The sequence below is a fragment of the Hyperolius riggenbachi genome, chromosome 11 (assembly GCF_040937935.1).
Source record: "Hyperolius riggenbachi isolate aHypRig1 chromosome 11, aHypRig1.pri, whole genome shotgun sequence".
Lineage (NCBI taxonomy): Eukaryota > Metazoa > Chordata > Amphibia > Anura > Hyperoliidae > Hyperolius > Hyperolius riggenbachi.
In genome coordinates, this window is record NC_090656.1 from 32,166,677 (window position 1) to 32,178,915 (window position 12,239).

Here is a 12,239-nt window from a genome sequence, read left to right on the forward strand (position 1 = left end):
GAACTCATTGGTCCGGGCAGCGCAGGGCCCTGGTGGGGGGGGCCCTCTTTCGCCGCTGCGTGTGGGCGATCGCCGCAGAGCGGCGGCGATCAAGCTGTGCGCGCGGCTAGCAAAGTGCTGGCTGCGCGCACAGCACTTTGAATGGGGCGAATCGCCCCAGTAGAGCCGGAGAAATCCTCCTGCGCAGCATAGCCAGGGAGGTTAAGCTGGAATTTTTGTTGACTCAAGTATAAGTCTACCCAGCAAAGTTAATGGCTGCACTTGGGGCTCAAGGGGAGTTAATGACTGCACTGCATACAGTATTGCAGCCCTTAAAGGGAAGGTTCAAGCAAAATAAAAAAATGAATTTCACAATCAATTTTAAGATCTGCCTGCTGACATTCAAGGCTCTACACCACATGGGACCCAAATACATAGCGGATCTATTGGAACTTTATGCCCCTTCACGCATCCTCCGCTCTGCCAACAAGATGAAGCTGGTTATTCCCAGGATACACTTAACATTTGGTGCTCGGGCCTTTTCCTACGCAGCCCCTACTCTATGGAACTCACTTCCACAATCAGTACGAGAGGCTCCTTCTCTGGACAGCTTTAAAAAAAGGCTTAAAACTCACCTCTTTTCCCGAGCCTTTGAGACTGCATAATGCAGGGTCACAGCGCTTTGAGTCCCCAGGGAGAAAAGCGCTATATAAATATTATTGTTATTGTTATTGTTACCTGGGGCTTCTACCAGCCCCTATGCAGCCATCCTGTACCCTCGTAGTCACTCACTGCTGCTCCAGTCCTCTGCTGGCAGCTTGCCGACCTCCGAGGTCGGCGGGCCGCATTGAGTACATTTTTACGCATTCCCGCTAGTGCAGGACAATTAACACATACATTTTTACGCATTGAACCAGTAATGCGTAAAAATGTATGTGTTAATGTTCCTGCACTAGCGAGAATGCGTAAAAAATGTACGCAATGCGGTCCGCCAACCTCCAAGGTCGGCAAGCTGCCAGCGGGGGACTGGAGCAGCAGTGAGTGACTACGAGAGCACAGGATGGCTGCATGGGGCTGGTAGAAGCCCCAGGTAAGTGAAACTCATTTTTATATTTTGCTTGGATCTTCCCTTTAACCACTTGCCGACCGCCCACAGCCCATGGGCGGCGGCAAAGTGGATGCCTTAAGGACCGCAATACGCCTTAGGGTGTTGCGTCCTTTTCCTATGCCGGGGGAGCGATCGCGTCATTGATGACGCGCGCTTCCCCCGGCAACTGGCTCCGCCCACCCGCCGTAACATCCCGCCGGCCATATGGAAACGCCGGCGGGATGTTAACCCCGCGATCGCCGCTACAAAGTGTATAATACACTTTGTAATGTATACAAAGTGTATTATACAGGCTGCCTCCTGCCCTGGTGGTCCCAGTGTCGGAGGGACCACCAGGGCAGGCTGCAGCCACCCTAGTCTGCACCCAAACACACTGATCTGCTCCCCCCCGCCCACTGATCGCCCACAGCACCCCTCAGACCCCCCCCTGCCCACCCCCCAGACCCCTGTTTGCACCCAATCACCCCCCTAATAACCCATCAATCACTCCCTGTCACTATCTATCAACGCTATTTTTTTTTAAATCTCCCCCCCTGCCCCCTGCCCCCTCCTGATCACCCCCCCACCCCTCAGATTCTCCCCAGGACCCCCCCCCCCCCTGTGTACTGTATGCATCTATCCCCCCTGATAACCTGTCAATCACCTGTCAATCACCCATCAATCACCCATCAATCACCCCCTGTCACTGCCACCCAACAATCAGCCCCTAACCTGCCCCTTGCGGGCAATCTGATCACCCACCCACACCAATAGATCGCCCGCAGATCCGACATCAGATCACCTCCCAAATCCATTGTTTACATCTATTCTCTCCTCTAAACACCCACTAATTACCCATCAATCACCCCTTATCACCACCTGTCACTTTTACCTATCAGATCAGACCCTAATCTGCCCCTTGCGGGCACCCAATCACCCGCCAACACGCTCAGATTGCCCTCTGACCCCCCCTTATCAATTCGCCAGTGCATTAATTACATCTGTTCTTCCCTGTAATAACCCACTGATCACCTGTCAATCACCTGCCAATCACTTATCACCCATCAATCACCCCCTGTCACTGCCACCCATCAATCAGCCCCTAACCTGCCCCTTGCGGGCAATCTGATCACCCACCCACACCAATAGATCGCCCGCAGATCCGACATCAGATCACCTCCCAAATCCATTGTTTACATCTATTCTCTCCTCTAAACACCCACTAATTACCCATCAATCACCCCCTATCACCACCTGTCACTGTTACCTATCAGATCAGACCCTAATCTGCCCCTTGCGGGCACCCAATCACCCGCCCACACGCTCAGATTGCCCTCAGACCCCCCCTCCCCCCCTTATCAATTCGCCAGTGCATTAATTACATCTGGTCTTCCCTGTAATAATCCACTGATCACCTGTCATTCACCTGCCAATCACCTATCACCCATCAATCACCCCCTGTCACTGCCACCCATCAATCAGCCCCTAACCTGCCCCTTGCGGGCAATTTGATCACCCACCCACACCAATAGATCGCCCGCAGATCCGACATCAGATCAACTCCCAAATCCATTGTTTACATCTATTCTCTCCTCTAAACACCCACTAATTACCCATCAATCACCCCCTATCACCACCTGTCACTTTTACCTATCAGATCAGACCCTAATCTGCCCCTTGCGGGCACCCAATCACCCGCCAACACGCTCAGATTGCCCTCTGACCCCCCCTTATCAATTTGCCAGTGCATTAATTACATCTGTTCTTCCCTGTAATAACCCACTGATCACCTGCCAATCACCTATCACCCATCAATCACCCCCTGTCACCCCCTGTCACTGCCACCCATCAATCAGCCCCTAACCTGCCCCTTGCGGGCAATTTGATCACCCACCCACACCAATAGATCGCCCGCAGATCCGACATCAGATCACCTCCCAAATCCATTGTTTACATCTATTCTCTCCTCTAAACACCCACTAATTACCCATCAATCACCCCCTATCACCACCTGTCACTTTTATCTATCAGATCAGACCCTAATCTGCCCCTTGCGGGCACCCAATCACCCGCCAACACGCTCAGATTGCCCTCTGACCCCCCCTTATCAATTCGCCAGTGCATTAATTACATCTGTTCTTCCCTGTAATAACCCACTGATCACCTGTCAATCACCTGCCAATCACCTATCACCCATCAATCACCCCCTGTCACTGCCACCCATCAATCAGCCCCTAACCTGCCCCTTGCGGGCAATCTGATCACCCACCCACACCATCCGATCGCCTGCAGACCCGCAGTCAGATCACCTCCCAAGTGCATTGCATCTGTTCTCTCCTCTAAACACCCACTAATTACCCATCAATCACCCCCTGTCACTGCTACCCATCAGATTAGACCCCCATCTGCCCCTAGGGCACCCAATCACCCGCCCACACCCTCAGACCCCAGCCCTGATCACCTCGCCATTGCATTACTTGCATCTATTCCCCCCACTAATCACACCTTGAGACACCCATCAATCACCTCCTGTCACTACCTGTCACCCCCTAGCACACCTACCCATCAGATCAGGCCCTAATTTGCCCCGTGTGGGCTCCTGATCACTCGGCCAAACCCTCAGATCCCCCTCAGACCCCCTTCTGATCACCTCCCCAGTGCATTGAGTGCATCTATTTTCCCCTCTAATCACCCCCTGAGACACCCATCAATCACCTCCTGTCACCCCCCTAGCATTCCTATCCATCAGATCAAGCCCAATACAACCTGTCATCTAAAAGGCCACCCTGCTTATGACCGGTTCCACAAAATTCGGCCCCTCATAGACCACCTGTCATCAAAATTTGCAGATGCTTATACCCCTGAACAGTCATTTTGAGACATTTGGTTTCCAGACTACTCACGGTTTTGGGCCCGTAAAATGCCAGGGCGGTATAGGAACCCCACAAGTGACCCCATTTTAGAAAAAAGACACCCCAAGGTATTCTGTTAGGTGTATGACGAGTTCATAGAAGATTTTATTTTTTGTCAAAAGTTAGCGGAAATTGATTTTTATTGGGTTCTTTTCACAAAGTGTCATTTTTCACTAACTTGTGACTAAAAATAAAATCTTCGATGACCTCGCCATACACCTAATGGAATACCTTGGGGTGTCTTCTTTCTAAAATGGGGTCACTTGTGGGGTTCCTATACTGCCCTGGCATTTTAGGGGCCCTAAACCGTGAGGAGTAGTCTAGAAAACAAATGCCTCAAAATGACCTGTGAATAGGACGTTGGGCCCTTAGCGCACCTAGGCTGCAAAAAAAGTGTCACACATGTGGTATCGTCGTACTCAGGAGAAGTAGTATAATGTGTTTTGGGGTGTATTTTTACACATACCCATGCTGGGTGGGAGAAATCTCTCTGTAAATGGACAATTGTGTGTAAAAAAAATCAAACAATTGTCATGTACAGAGATATTTCTACCACCCAGCATGGGTATGTGTAAAAATACACCACAAAACACATTATACTACTTCTCCTGAGTACGGCGGTACCACATGTGTGGCACTTTTTTACACCCTAAGTGCGCTAAGGGGCCCAAAGTCCAATGAGTACCTTTAGGATTTCACAGGTCATTTTGCGACATTTAGTTTCAAGACTACTCCTCGCGGTTTAGGGCCCCTAAAATGCCAGGGCAGTATAGGAACCCCACAAATGACCCCATTCTAGAAAGGAGACACCCAAAGGTATTCCGTTAGGAGTATGGTGAGTTCATGGAAGATTTTATTTTTTGTCACAAGTTAGCGGAATATGACACTTTGTGAAGAATTCAAATCAATTTCCGCTAACTTGTGGCAAAAAATAAAATCTTCTATGAACTCACCATACTCCTAACGGAATACCTTGGGGTGTCTTCTTTGTAAAATGGGGTCATTAGTGGGGTTCCTATACTGCCCTGGCATTTTAGGGGCCCTAAACCGTGAGGAGTAGTCTTGAAACAAAAATGACCTGTGAAATCCTAAAGGTACTCATTGGACTTTGGGCCCTTTAGCGCAGTTAGGGTGCAAAAAAGTGCCACACATGTGGTATTGCCGTACTCGGGAGAAGTAGTATAATGTGTTTTGGGGTGTATTTTTACACATACCCATGCTGGGTGGGAGAAATACCTCTGTAAATGACAATCTTTTGATTTTTTTACACACAATTGTCCATTTACAGAGTTATTTCTCCCACCCAGCATGGGTATGTGTAAAAATACACCCCAAAACACATTGTACTACTTCTCCCGAGTACGGCGATACCACATGTGTGGCACTTTTTTGCACCCTAACTGCGCTAAAGGGCCCAAAGTCCAATGAGTACCTTTAGGATTTCACAGGTCATTTTGAGAAATTTCGTTTCAAGACTACTCCTCACGGTTTAGGGCCCCTTAAATGCCAGGGCAGTATAGGAACCCCACAAATGACCCCATTTTAGAAAGAAGACACCCCAAGGTATTCCGTTAGTAGTATGGCGAGTTCATAGAAGATTTTATTTTTTGTCACAAGTTAGCGGAAATTGATTTTAATTGTGTTTTTTCACAAAGTGTCATTTTCCGCTAACTTTTGACAAAAAATAAAATCTTCTATGAACTCACCATACTCCTAACGGAATACCTTGGGGTGTCTTCTTTCTAAAATGGGGTCATTTGTGGGGTTCCTATACTGCCCTGGCATTTTAGGGGCCCTAAACCGTGAGGAGTAGTCTTGAAACGAAATTTCTCAAAATGACCTGTGAAATCCTAAAGGTACTCATTGGACTTTGGGCCCTTTAGCGCACTTAGGGTGCAAAAAAGTGCCACACATATGGTATCGCCGTACTCAGGAGAAGTAGTATAATGTGTTTTGTGGTGTATTTTTACACATACCCATGCTGAGTGGGAGAAAGATCTCTGTAAATGGACAATTGTGTGTAAAAAAAATTAACAAATTGTCATTTACAGAGATATTTCTCCCACCCAGCATGGGTATGTGTAAAAATACACCCCAAAACACATTATACTACTTCTCCTGAGTACGGCAATACCACATGTGTGGCACTTTTTTGCAGCCTAACTGCGCTAAGGGGTCCAAAGTCCAATGAGCACCTTTAGGCTTTACAGGGGTGCTTACAATTTAGCACCCCCCAAAATGTCAGGACAGTAAACACACCCCACAAATGACCCCATTTTGGAAAGTAGACCCTTCAAGGTATTCAGAGAGGGGCATGGTGAGTCCGTGGCAGATTTCATTTTTTTTTTGTCGCAAGTTAGAAGAAATGGAAACTTTTTTTTTTTTTTTTTCTCACAAAGTGTCATTTTCCGCTTACTTGTGACAAAAAATAATATCTTCTATGAACTCACTATGCCTCTCAGTGAATACTTTGGGATGTCTTCTTTCCAAAATGGGGTCATTTGGGGGGTATTTATACTATCCTGGAATTCTAGCCCCTCATGAAACATGACAGGGGGTCAGAAAAGTCAGAGATGCTTGAAAATGGGAAAATTCACTTTTTGCACCATAGTTTGTAAACGCTATAACTTTTACCCAAACCAATAAATATACACTGAATGGGTTTTTTTTTTATCAAAAACATGTTTGTCCACATTTTTCGCGCTGCATGTATACAGAAATTTTACTTTATTTGAAAAATGTCAGCACAGAAAGTTAAAAAAATAATTTTTTTGCCAAAATTCATATCTTTTTTGATGAATATAATAAAAAGTAAAAATCGCAGGAGCAATCAAATAGCACCAAAAGAAAGCTTTATTAGTGACAAGAAAAGGAGCCAAAATTCATTTAGGTGGTAGGTTGTATGAGCGATCAATAAACCGTGAAAGCTGCAGTGGTCTGAATGGAAAAAAAGTGGCCGGTCCTTAAGGGGTAGAAAGCCCTAGGTCCTCAAGTGGTTAAAGGGGCACTATGGCAAAAAATTGTAAAATTTAAAATATGTGCAAACATAGACAAATGAGTAGTACGTTTTTTTCCAGAGTAAAATGAGCCATAAATTACTTTTCTCCTATGTTGCTGTCACTTACAGTAGGTAGTAAAAATCTGACAGAAGTGACAGGTTTTGGGCTAGTCCATCTCTTCATAGGGGATTCTCAGCAAGGCGTTTATTCTTTATAAAGATATTCCCTAAAAAAAGATATATAAAATGGTGCTAGCCAGCCTCCCTGCTCGCTACATAGTTTTTTGGAAGTTGGACGGAGCAACTGCCATCCACTAAGTGCTTTTGAAAATAAAGAAATCCCTGAGAATCCCCTAAGAAGAGATGGAGCCATGGACACTACAGTTGTGCTTGTTGCTCCCCTGACCCCGTGTGACGTTATGTACGTGCCCCTCTGTTGTCCCTCCGCCCCCTACATAGCAACAAAGCCCGTACCAGGGGGTCGGGTCCCAATCTCCGACATCCGTCACAGTTGTGTACGCACCTTAAAGAGAATCTGTACTGTCCGATTTGTACAATAAAAAGCATACCAATCGAGTCACTGTGACCTCCTGCATCGCTCTTTGCCGTTTCCGCAGCTCCCCGTCGCGATCCTGGCTTTTAATCGCCAATTTTAGGCAGTGTTTACAAACATAAACCATGGCCACTAACCAGGAAGTGAGGTTTTTGTATATATTATATATATATATTATATATATTGTATATATATATATATATCATGTTACAGTATACACATTTTTTATTACATAGTGAAGTATCTGCACTCCAGTGAGGGATTCTCACAGTTCCCAGCAGGGGCTCCCTTCCCTCTCAGACAAGCTGAAAACTGAGAGCAGAGACCTGTCTGTGAGGGATAAACAAAGCACACACACAGAGCCTGCAGGGGGCATGCATAACTTCTCCCTATCACAGCAGAGGCAGTGCATTCCTCTCTGGGTCGACAAAGCTTGACAAAGAAAAGAAGATTAGATATATTACAGAGACAGTGCAACTATAAAAGGCTGCAGTAATCCACACCACATTATAACAGGTATAGGAACTTATAGGATAAAAGAAATAAGGCTAAAAATGTGTTACAGAGTCTCTTTAAGATATAGGAGGGGTCACATGTATATATATGAATATCTTGTTTTGCCATTCACAGGCCCGGCAAGTAAGCCAAGAACTACGCTGGGCGCAGACAACATCCCCGACAAGTACGACAACTTACCTCTCCCCAAACTCCCCTCTGTGCCTGTCAGCCCCGCCCACTCCGCTCCCACAAATGATAACTCCGCCTATGAAGATATAGACTTTGAGGACTTGCACAAACGACTGGATGACCTGAAGAAGAAGTAACATGTCGCTGGTACACCCTGAATATAAAGCAGGTCGGCTGGACCTCTCGGATTGCATCTGCCTCTGGACTGTGACTTTCACAATACACTGTATTCTACAAATATCTGCAGCTGTATGGAAAGGACTATGTCTTATTAACGCTATAACTAATGAGTTGTGACTGTGCTTCCTTTATTGGCTGGCAGGGCTAAGTGCAGCACAAACTATGCGTCCTATGCAGACCAGGGAATAAGAGCGGCTGGGACCTGTACACAACAGGAGTTTATAAGGAATCCTATCAGAATACGTTACTGATTTCCCATAATGTGCTAATGATTCTGTCTCGCATGCAAATTTAATGCAAATGGCATGCAGAGAGGAATTGAGTCAGTCAACAGAGATGCATGAAATTGGTGTCATCACAGAATGGAAACCATGAAACAGAATACAGAGGAAGGGGCTTATGTTAGCTATTCAGTCCTACAGAGTACCCAGCAAGCTCATTGTGAACCAAAACTTCTAGGAGTGTGGAAGGGGCTGAAAGAGACCAAAAAGCCCACTTACTAGAGATTTTTTTTTAAAGACAGTAGTTTTTGAGAAAATCCATTTTTAAAATGCAAGGGAAAATGTTTTCTTTTTTTTAAACTGTAATTTTTTGGTTTAAAATTGTTTTTCTTTTGCATGTTTACAATCAATGTTCTCAAAAGCTTCAAGTTCTTTTTGAAAAAATATTTTTCTTTCCTCATTCCCACTAGTCCCCTTAACATATGCAGCAATTCTGATGACGATAGCCTGCATTGGGGCTTTGCTATTAACCGCTACATTCGGCACAAAATCACGCAAAAATTGCCCATAAATACGCAGAAAAATAGGAATGGATCACACAAAAACAATTGAAGTTCCAAATCATAATTATGTATGGCCGTAATTGTGAAAACCTACGTGAAATTTTGCGTAATAAGCAGATTAGGATCATCACTAGGGTGGCACCCACATTAGCATCGCACGGTCTTACATATACTTTTTGCTGCAGTCATTCAAGAAGGGCCACAGATTGGCAATGATGTAAATGAAGTGGTGACTAGCAAATCTCAGACACTAGCCCAGGGGTGTAAATACAAACCATAGGACCCTCAGTGATACTTTTATTAGCCCCCCAACATGCACACCCCCTCTACTTGGTGACCTCCATGGTTAGAAGGCACATCTGCCAAGAATCATATAAGTGTGGCCACAATGACTCCTCCTATAACAACGGTGGCTTATAAACACCAGCTCTGGAGGCGTGGCCTGCCCCTGAACAGGAAGAAGGGAGGGCAAGAACATCAGGGCCCCCACACAGCGCGGGCCTCCCTTTACTACTCAACCTTACAGTCACCCCTATGCACTAGCCTCTGATCATTTAGCCTGCAGCATGTTAATAGCTGTTGGCTGATTGATTGGTGGCTATTGGTTTTGATTTGCCCACCGTTTTAACTTCCTGGCTAGAGGAGATTTTAATGAGTGCTCAATACGTTCTGGCCGAAACCAAAGCCACAGATGCCTCCGCCCAGGTCATGGCCTGGAGAGATTCTTCTAGGTTCTAATTCATGTGTACAAACGAAATGAAACTTTTTAGGACATTTTGTAGAATGGCTATTTTTGTACATAAAATGTTTGTAAACGTTACTGAATATCCTCCGGTGTTTAGGAAGCCCCGTCCTGCCCTCGCTGTAATGCAACTTCTTCATACTCTCAATAATCGCTCCTCTCTGTGCATCTAATTGTGTAAATAAACATGAGTTACGAAATCTACACAGCGACGCCCTGCGTGGTGGTAATAAATGATGTGATCAGTCTGATCAGGGTTAAGCCTGCTCCTCCAGCTGGATACAGTGTGTATCAGTCCTGAACTGGTGGAAGCAGCTACAAGTCTGGATCACGTATGGCAATACTATGACAGGAAGGAGAGCTCCGGCCGGCACCATCTTTTATTACTGAAGTGTATGGGATGTTTCCTAAAGTTATTCCACCCGCCCCCCCACCCCAGGAGGCAAGTAGAGTAGAGAGGAGGGGGAAACTTACAATCCTATTTCACCTGCCCCCAGTCTCTTTATGCTGGGAGAATTCATAAAGGGATCCAAGCAGCTTTTTTTCTGCAGTTGGTTCCTAATAGCTGTAGGAGCTACCAACCCTACTTCCCCGCCCTTATTTATCCAGGGGAAGGTGTGAATGAAATCAAGTGTGACTCTCTAAACTGTTTAAAGTACAGTGTACTATCTCCCCACCCCTACTGCTGATGAAAGCTTTTGTTTGCTCATTGCTCATGGTAATTGCAGCAATCCTTATCTCTTTCTGATGTTGGCAAGCCACGGAAGTAGAGCAATAAAAGCCTCTAACAAACATTTAAATGTAAAAAGAAGAAGTAGAATGGAATTTTTTTAAGTAATGAGCCACATTGTTAGTATGAATTTTTAATATGCTATTGCGATGCCCTGGGTGCTAAAAATGGTGCTTGGTTCACTTTAATCCTCTCCAATGCCTCCCACTGCAGGGAAGATCCATGGGAAGAGTCTAATGTACATCCAAAATTTCCTGCTCCCCGGAAACCAGAAATCCCTCCCTTTTGTCTCTAGGAGGCTGAATATACCCAGAATCCCAGATCTGTACTTTATCTGAAATGTGTCTCTTGCACAAAGCTGTCCTTGCTGCTGCTTCTTTAAAACTAGGGTGAGGGTTGGGTGAGTTGTAATTCCCATAGTACAAGCATAGCTGCCAGTCATACTGATGACAATGATATCAAGGGTCCCATGCATCTACATAACTTTTTAACCCACTAGCAGCTTAAAAAGGTATTATTGTATCTCATTTGAGATAAGAGCATTGCTTTTGACCTCAGTCGGCAAAACCCGTTGTGCTGTAAATTCTTGGAATGCTTTGATGGCTCTCTGCTAGCAGAGGATGTAGAAGCTGAAAGCAGAAGTCCTCTGTTTTTGCCTCACACTGCCCCCTAGTGGCATGTGGCCATAAATACATGTTACAGGAGTACTAATTAGTAGCAAAGAAATGTAACAAATTAGAAATAAAACAAAAAGAAATAAAATGGTTCTAAAATAAATTGTTCTGGAGCACTTGCAAGCCTCTAAAAAAGGGGTGTCGAACTCAAATACAAAGTGGACCGAAATTGAGTCTGTGGGCTGATCTCAATGTCTAGTAAGCACCCCTCTCCCTTATAAATTTCCCTGGTGTATAATAGCCCGCCTCCATCCCCTATACAGTTCCCTAATGTTTAGTGGTCTTCCATCCTTCATCTATTCAATTACCTGATGTTTAGTGGCCCTCCCTCCCCTCTATAGTTTCCTGGTGACTAGTGGTCCCCTCCCTCTCCTATACAGTTCCCTGGTATCTAGTTCTGTCCCTCACCCTATATGGTTTCCCTGGTGACCTAAGGCTTACCCTCCAATATAGCTTCTTTGGTGGTCTAGAGTGGGCCAAACATAATGCAAAGTGAGGAAACTACCTGAGGGCCAAATATGATGGTTCAGAGGGCCAGGCCCACACTTTGATTGGCCCAATAGGCATCATTCGTGGCTTGATTGGAAGCAATAATAACGCAGTCTCCACCTGAATTGAGAGGTGGGCTCCATCTGGTGAGAAGTGTGGCTTGTAGTGTGGAGTGACACATTCACCTGGTGACACTGTGGGAATTGAAGATAGTGCTGTTTTAAAAGTTGTCCTGTTATCTGAACTGTATTACCCTATGTGGAGTTCCTTTTATTTCCCCTACAGAGCCAAGAGAGTTGATTATCAATCACTGCTTAAGATCCACCTGAAAACTGGGGTGGTATACATCTGGTGAGCATTTAGGAAAAGGGGAAGTGGGAGCACCAAGAATTGCTGCTTGGGGAGCACAAGTCACGAGGGGTGT

At 45.6% G+C, this 12,239-nt stretch overlaps 1 protein-coding gene across 3 annotated transcripts in view; it reads left to right on the forward strand.

The window, feature by feature from the left end:
• The window catches only part of LOC137538123 (IST1 homolog), a 56,785-nt gene extending 46,659 nt beyond the window's left edge, over positions 1-10,126 (forward strand). For all 3 annotated transcript variants that reach the window (XM_068260133.1, XM_068260134.1, XM_068260132.1), the window contains exon 10: positions 8,160-10,126. In XM_068260133.1, coding sequence (XP_068116234.1) covers positions 8,160-8,353 — 194 coding nt within the window. In that variant the 3' untranslated portion in view covers positions 8,354-10,126. The remainder of the gene's footprint in view (positions 1-8,159) is intronic.
• The last annotated feature ends 2,113 nt before the right edge of the window (positions 10,127-12,239 follow it).